The 8,859-nt window shown below is 41.0% G+C and overlaps 1 protein-coding gene across 1 annotated transcript; it reads right to left on the reverse strand.

Moving 5' to 3' along the window:
* Window positions 1–3,407: 3,407 nt before the first annotated feature.
* LOC139444992 (visual pigment-like receptor peropsin) lies at window positions 3,408–7,900 on the reverse strand. Its single transcript, XM_071226029.1, has 4 exons — window positions 7,832–7,900; window positions 6,727–6,909; window positions 4,443–4,711; window positions 3,408–3,543 (listed from the first exon to the last, which is right to left on the reverse strand). Exons 1-4 carry the CDS (start codon window positions 7,898–7,900, stop codon window positions 3,408–3,410), a joined length of 657 nt encoding a protein of 218 aa, XP_071082130.1.
* Between the last annotated feature and the right edge of the window lie 959 nt (window positions 7,901–8,859).

Raw genomic sequence — 8,859 nt, forward strand, 5'->3', positions numbered from 1 at the left:
TATCTGTTAACAAGTCATCACCATTTCTAAGATGGTGGATGCTAGTTTTCAAACCCTTATCTTGAATTCTTTTAATCATGTTCCATACTTTGGACACTGGCGTACGTGAATTTATTTTGAAAACATATTGTTGCCAAGACTGGCGGTTGTTTTGTCATGTATTGTGAGGATGGATTTAGCATTTATAATTCATTTAGATAATGCAGCATAGGATGGCGACGGAAATATTGTTTTCTTTTTTCTGGCCTTCCCAGCTTGTTTGCAGGCATCATTAAACCATGCGGTTTTCGTATGTGGAGGACTTTGGAGTACAGCTATTATGTTAAGATCATCAGAAAAAACATTTTATCGGATCAGAAAAATCAAAAATAAAGATTAAGTTTAAGTTTGGTTTTACATACAGTTCCATAGAAGGCCCAGTTAGCTTTATTGAAGTTCCTTCTTGATAATGGAGGAACGTCAGATGGAGTCACAGGTTTTAAAATAGAAGGAAAATGATCACTTCCATAGAGGTCATCGTGGACCGACCATACAAATTCATTCAGTATTTCGGTATCTGTAATTGACAAATATATAGAAAGGTAAGTCATTACATATGCACAAATCGTTATCAGAAATGAAATCTACTATGGTTTTTCCCTGCTGCTTGTATGCGCACTGGGACCCGGGTTCGATTCCCGACATGGGTACAATGTGTGAAGCCCATCTCTGGTGTCCCCTGCCGTGATATTGCTGGGATATTGCTAAAAGCGGCGTAAAACCATACTCACCACCCCCAAAGCGGATTATGTCCATTTAAATCGCCCATAATAATACAGGGTCATATAGGGTCAAGGTCAGACTGCTTCATAGGAGACGATGGAGGAATGACAATAGAGCATGAGGTAAAAACAATATGCATGTTTATATGGATAACGACAGCTTGAAGTGGGGTATCAAGAGTTACAGGGCTGTGAATAACACCCTGTCTCACCAAAAGAGAAGAACCTCAAGTTGCTTTAGCACCTGGAGGTGAAAAGAAATGGTATGAATTGTATTGTCTGATGTCAATTAGATCACCATTTTTTAAGTAAGGTTCTTGGATGCACAATGATGATGGTTTATGACCTTGTATTAATAATAACAAATCATTGAAATTATTCCTTAGTCCTTTGCAAATTCCACTGGATAATATTACTCATGGTGGCTCAAACTTTGGTCATAAATTGGAAGATGTCATGTGCTCTCCGCTGCAGTTTGCACAATGGATGGTGTTTTTGCACTCGAAGCTGTCATGAGCTCCACCACAACGGAAGCATGTTGTGTCGTTATGGCAGTACTTGGCACCATGTCCAAATTGCTGGCATTTGTCACAACGGAGCGGGTTAGGTACACAGACCTTCACTCCGATGTTGAAGTATCCGGCTTCAATTGAAGTGGGAAGTACTGAAAGAGAAAAAAGTGAAAAGTTAAGCATTAGTTTGTGTGATTGTTCTTTCTTGGTTTTTCTTTGCTTAACGTCAGGGACTCCTTGGTTTTCCAACTCAGGTTGCCCAATTGGGTCGCCTCTTACGACCAGCAACGGGGTCCTGGCAACACATTCTACCTCGCGTCACCACGGTGATATTGTATATGATGTGGTGAGATATTGTATATGGTGTGGTGAGATATTGTATATGGCGTGGTGAGATATTGTAAATGGTGTGGTGATATTGTATATGGTGTGGTAAGATATTGTATATGGCGTGGTGATATTGTATATGATGTGGTGAGATATTGTATATGATGTGGTGAGATATTGTATATGGTGTGGTGATATTGTATATGGTGTGGTAAGATATTGTATATGATGTGGTGAGATATTGTATATGCTGTAGTGAGATATTGTATATGGTGTGGTGAGATATTGTATATGGTGTGGTGAGATATTGTATATGATGTGGTGAGATATTGTATATGGTGTGGTGATATTGTATATGGTGTGGTAAGAGATTGTATATGGTGTGGTGAGATATTGTATATGGTGTGGTAAGATATTGTATATGATGTAGTGAGATATTGTATATGATGTGGTGAGATATTGTATATGGTGTGGTGAGATATTGTATATGGTGTGGTGAGATATTGTATATGGTGTGGTGAGATATTGTATATGATGTAGTGAGATATTGTATATGGTGTGGTGAGATATTGTATATGATGTAGTGAGATATTGTATATGATGTGGTGAGATATTGTATATGGTGTGGTGAGATATTGTATATGGTGTGGTGAGATATTGTATATGATGTGGTAGGATATTGTGTATGATGTAGTGAGATATTGTATATGATGTGGTGAGATATTGTATATGGTGTGGTGAAATATTGTATATGGCGTGGTGAGATATTGTATATGGTGTGGTGAGATATTGTATATGATGTATTGAGATATTGTATATGGTGTGGTGAGATATTGTATATGGTGTGGTGGGATATTGTATATGGTGTGGTGAGATATTGTGTTTGATGTAGTGAGATATTGTATATGGTGTGGTGAGATATTGTATATGGTGTGGTGACATATTGTGTTGGATGTAGTGAAATATTGTATATGATGTGGTGAGATATTGTATATGGTGTGGTGAGATATTGTATATGGTGTGGTGAGATATTGTATATGGTATGGTGAGATATTGTATATGATGTGGTGAGATTTTGTATATGATGTGGTGAGATATTGTGTATGATGTAGTGAGATATTGTATATGATGTGGTGAGATATTGTATATGATGTGGTGAGATATTGTATATGATGTGGTGAGATAGTGTGTATGATGTAGTGAGATATTGTTGATGATGTGGTGAGATATTGTATATGATGTGGTTGGATATTGTATATATTGTTGTAGAATATTGTATATGTTGTGTTGGGATATCGTATATATTGTTGTAGGATATTGTATATGATGTGGTGAGATATTATATATACTGTTGTAGGATATCGTATATGATGTGAGATAATGTTGATGATGTGGTGATATATTGTACATGATGTGGTAGGATATTGTATATATTGTTGAAGGATACTTTATATATTGTAGGATATTGTCCATGATGTGGTAGGATTTTGTATATATATTTGCAGGATATTGTATATGATGTGAGATAATGTTGATGATGTGGTGAGATATTGTACATGATGTGGTAGGATATTGTATATATTGTTGAAGGATATTGTATATGATGTGAGATAATGTTGATGATATGGTGGGATATTGTTGCTGAACATCCCTGTAGATTTAACACATTTCATGCGGCAGTATTCAAATATTTCACTGGCATAATAGTGGATTTAATCCTAAGACGTACATATCCCTCTGATTTTGTGTGTGTTTTTGGTATGTACCTCTGATTTAATCAAACAAACGCACCCTCGTGGCGTTCATGTTATATTTGACATGGCAAACTTGGAGACTTCGGAACGGCTACCGCCCTCGATGTATGATCAGGTAGTTGTTGAGAAGTCGGTTTTCCGCTCACATCCGTCATATCGGGCACTTCAGTCATCATGGAATGTTCGGCCCTATGGCGGATCAGAAGAGAAAAAGCTAATAATACTTGTCATTCTGAAATATTTGTTTGTTGTTTAACCCGCTGGATGCCGAGTTTTTGTTTCTGACGCACATATAACTACATACATTCAATGCAACAAATAGCCTGCCGTAAATGACGACAACTGAATTTCCTCGGTGACGTCAAAAGAAAAGGTGACATAACTCCGCTATGCTCAGCACTAGTTTATGTAATCCAGGTCAGTTGGTGAGAATTAGCAGTGGACACGATGCTATGTCATCTAGCGTCATCACCCGATCCTTTAAGTCACCTCTCGAGACAAGCATAGGTTGATGGGGAATAGTAACGTCACATTTTCCTGAATGTGTGATTGTCTCGAGTGTTGAAATGTCTCTACATCTTGGAATGAATATCGTCACGAATCAAGTAAACAATTACTTAGAGATATGCACGACCTTCATAGTAAGGAAGTCATACTTCTACATATGGGTACGAAATATCCAGCCCACTCAGCCAGCCTAGTTCGAATAAATCGTCTCTTTCTTCGAGACAGACATACATCGTAATAATTGAATTTTTTGCCCCGTGAAGATCGGGGTAGAATGGGTCTTCAGCAACCCATGCTTGCCGTAAATGGCGACTATGCTTGTCGTTAGAGGCGACTAACAGGAACGGTTGGTCAGACTCGCTGACTTGGTTGATGCATGTCATCGTATCCCAATTGCGTGGATCGATGCTCATGATGTAAATCACTGGATTGTCTGGTCCAGACTCGATTACTTACAGATCGCCGTCATATTGCTGGAATATTGCTGAGAGCGGCGTTAAACAACAAACAAACAAACTGAATTCGTGAGTGAGTTCGATCGCTACCCCACACCCGAAGTCACACAACAGATATTGGCTTACCTATCTTCCTTGGCAATAACGTTGACTTCAGAATGTTTAATTCTGTTCTTTGAGGGGCATTTCAACAGTGCCAAATATCGGTGTCGGAACTTGCTGCTGACCACGATGTATATGACAGGGTTGATGCAGGAGGAGAGTTTGGCAAACATGACTGGGGCGACAGTAAGCCAGGTAGGTACGGATGCAGCCTTTCCGAATGTCGCCCACAGCGAGATGATTGCGTACGGCATCCAGCAGAGCAGGAACACCAACACTAGCAGAAGGCATAGCTGAAATGACGGGCAGTTGTGAGTGAGTCAGTTTGTTTACATCAACTTAATGTGGGAAGATTTCGCAGGTTTCGCAACACAAGTAAGGCTAGAAAGCAGGTTATATAACATACATTCGTGACGCCTTTGGACGGGATTAAGATATGGCAACGGATGTATTGTCAAGAGTGGGCAAATGAGTTGGGTTTAACGCCGCTTTTAACAGGATTCCAGTTATATCACCGAGTGTCAGCTTTATGTAGGAGTAAAGCTCGAAGTGATGCAGGTCTCACACGTTTACCACTTTGATGAAACCCCCGAACACAACATATAGTTTTGTATTGTATCTTGGAAGACTGTGCCAACATACGTTTTATGAATATCGCCTGTCACCATCACTTTAACTTACTGTTTTTCAGGAAAATATTTAGGTGCCCCGTGTTCCTATCCATGTACATCCAATGATTACCAAGTAGGGTTGTGTTATTTGAAGAGCCAGGTGTACACGCTGACGTTGGTGTTAGCTTAGTGAGAAAGTACCTGCTGATACTGACGTTGCTGTTACATTAGTGTTGGTGTACCCTTGTGATATTGACGTTGCTGTTACCTTAGTGTTGGTGTACCCTTGTGATATTGACGTTGCTGTTACATTAGTGTTGGTGTACCCTTGTGATACTGACGTTGCAGTTACATTAGTGTTGGTGTACCCTTGTGATACTGACGTTGCTGTTACATTAGTGTTGGTGTACCCTTGTGATACTGACGTTGCAGTTACATTAGTGTTGGTGTACCCTTGTGATACTGACGTTGCTGTTACATTAGTGTTGGTGTACCCTTGTGATACTGACGTTGCTGTTACCTTAGTGTTGGTGTACCCTTGTGATACTGACGTTGCTGTTACATTAGTGTTGGTGTACCCTTGTGATACTGACGTTGATGTTACATTAGTGTTGGTGTACCCTTGTGATACTGACGTTGCTGTTACATTAGTGTTGGTGTACCCTTGTGATACTGACGTTGCTGTTACATTAGTGTTGGTGTACCCTTGTGATACTGACGTTGCTGTTACATTAGTGTTGGTGTACCCTTGTGATACTGACGTTGCTGTTACATTAGTGTTGGTGTACCCTTGTGGTACTGACGTTGCTGTTACATTAGTGTTGGTGTACCCTTGTGATACTGACGTTGCTGTTACATTAGTGTTGGTGTACCCTTGTGATACTGACGTTGCTGTTACATTAGTGTTGGTGTACCCTTGTGATACTGGCGTTGCTGTTACCTTAGTGTTGGTGTACCCTTGTGATACTGACGTTGCTGTTACATTAGTGTTGGTGTACCCTTGTGATACTCACGTTGCTGTTACCTTAGTGTTGGTGTACCCTTGTGATACTGACGTTGCAGTTACATTAGTGTTGGTGTACCCTTGTGATACTGACGTTGCTGTTACCTTAGTGGGGAGGCACCCTGTGAGGATACTGACGTTGTTGTTACCTAGTGAGATGGTACACTGATGACACTGACGTTGCTGTTACCTTAGTGAGGAGGTACACGGATGATACTGACGTTGTTGTTACCTTAGTGAGGAGGTACACTGGTGATACTGACGTTGTTGTTACCTTAGTGAGGAGGTACACTGGTGATACTGACGTTGCTGTTACCGTAGTGAGGAGGTACACGGATGATACTGACGTTGCTGTTACCTTAGTGAGGATGTACCCTGATGATACAGACGTTACTGTTACCTTAGTGAGAATGCTCCCTGATGATACAGACGTTGCTGTTACCTTAGTGAGAATGCTCCCTGATGATACAGACGTTGCTGTTACCTTAGTGAGAATGCTCCCTGGTGATACAGACGTTGCTGTTACCTTAGTGAGAATGCTCCCTGGTGATACTGATGTTGCTGTTACCTTAGTGAGAATGCTCCCTGGTGATACTGACGTTACTGTTACCTGAGTGAGAATGCTCCCTGGTGATACTGACGTTACTGTTATCGTAGTGAGGATGTAACCTGGTGATACAGTCGTTGCTGTTACCTGAGTGACTTGGTTTTCCTGCCGATTAGGACGTCGCTGCATCTCCGTCTTTGTGACCATGAGGATGTTGATGTAGCAGTAGATCATGACGATGACATTAAATATGACGATAAACACAACAAGGGATGTGATGAAAATTTTGTCTTTGATGCGTTCTCCGGCCCAATTCACTGTACACGATGTCTGGAGCAGACAGAACACACGGAATAAATTCAATCCATCTGATTTTCTCTGTTTCGTAGGGACGACACGCGATTACATCGAGAAGACCTGAAAAGGTTTTGCTTTTGTCGAATTTTAGAGTTTTATGAGGAATTAAACAAGCCAATCTAATCTAATTTCTATTGTCACTTCTATGAAAACGAATTGCTACGACGAAATAGTTCATCGACGACATATATACTACTCAAAAGAAGTTACAGAACACCCGATTTTCTCATTTAATTATGGTTAATCTGTCACGGCTGGTGGGTATTCCAACACAGCTTTCGAACTGCGGGTGTTCTTTAACGTGTTTGAGTAGTATACAAAATGGCCATACTTCTTGAGGTAATAGGGGCTGTCGGGTAGCCTAGTGGTTAAAGCGTTCGCTCGTCACACCGAAGACCCAGGTCCGATTCCCGACATGGGTACAACGTGTGAAGCCCATTTCTGGTGTCCCCCGCCGTGATATTGCTGGAATATTGCTAAAAGCGGCGTAACACCAAACTCACTCACTCACTCACTCGTTGGTTAGTTATCACTCTTTAGGTGATCATTGGTCTGTCGACCACCAGTGTCGCGTTGGCATTTCCTCCAGCAGTAACCTAACTCGCCATGATGTATGACCAACGTGACGTACCCCAAAACAGGCCGCCTTCGTGATCTATCAGATATCGTGTCTGCTCGACATTAAGGGCATAAAACAAATACGGACTGTTCCGCTCGAAGCGTGGTATTCATGTTAAACTGCAGCATGGTATCTCAGTGGGGGCAATAATTTCGGCATTAATCCGTCCGAGCAGACACACCCGCGCGTGCATGAGCGTCGCTTAATAAGTGAATAAAACGGCTCTCTGTTGGAACATATTTGTAGGACGTATGTAAAGACTGATATTTGACGTACCCCAAACGGCTCCTTCTTATAATTGACACCAGTAATCAAGGGCATCATCGCCCAGGCGAAGGCGTACATCCAGATGCCAGCGAGTATCTTCACCAGAAAATGTCGCCTGTTTTGAATAGTCGCTGGAAAAGTAGAGACTGTATTATCCATATTGTGTTAAGAAACGAAAACAGGAAAAATTTAACAGGGCTTACGTTCTGTAGACCCGAACGTATTCCAGTCGTGCCACTGGAATTGGGCTCCAAACAAAGCTCTGCTAACGAAGGGTCCTGGGTATATTTCGTAATACAGTAAACTACGGTTATAACGAACTGACGGATATAACGAACTAACTTTTTGGTCCCGACTATTTGCTGTAGATATGCTGTATATATGCTTACTTGTATATATAACGAACTAAAAGTAGTAGTCCCTTTGAGTTCGTTATAACCGTAGTTTACTGTAGAATGGCTATATATTACACCGCATGAAGTACAAGGTACCGGACAGGGCCACCACTGTGTAACATACCCGTGAGGATCCGGGGTAGAATAGGTCTTCAGCAACCCATGCTTGCCGTAAAAGGCGACTATGCTTGTTGTAAGAGGCGACTAACAGGATCGGGTGGTCAGGCAAGCTGACTTGGTTGATGCATGTCATCGTATCCCAATTGCGTGGATCGATGCTCATGATGTAAATCACTGGATTGTCTGGTCCATACTCGATTATTTACAGACCGCCGTCTGATGTAAATCACTGGATTGTCTGGTCCATACTCGATTATTTACAGACCGCCGTTATGTAGCTGGAATATTGCTGAATGTGGCGTTAAACAACAAACAAACAAACTGTGTGACATAAACATTATTAAAAAACTCAAATGTCAAAGACATTACGTGTCGGATGTAAATTATCGGGGTAGCATAACCCTTCATACTCCTTATCGCATCGCTACTAGATACAGTCAGATGTGGTCATAACTATGCATTAGGGTTAATCTTAATAAAACCGACAACACACAAATCCATTGAATTATCAGTGTTTATCTG

Source organism: Haliotis cracherodii, unplaced genomic scaffold, assembly GCF_022045235.1.
Source record: "Haliotis cracherodii isolate W230 unplaced genomic scaffold, xgHalCrac1.p SCAF_6, whole genome shotgun sequence".
NCBI classification, from domain to species: Eukaryota; Metazoa; Mollusca; class Gastropoda; order Lepetellida; family Haliotidae; genus Haliotis; species Haliotis cracherodii.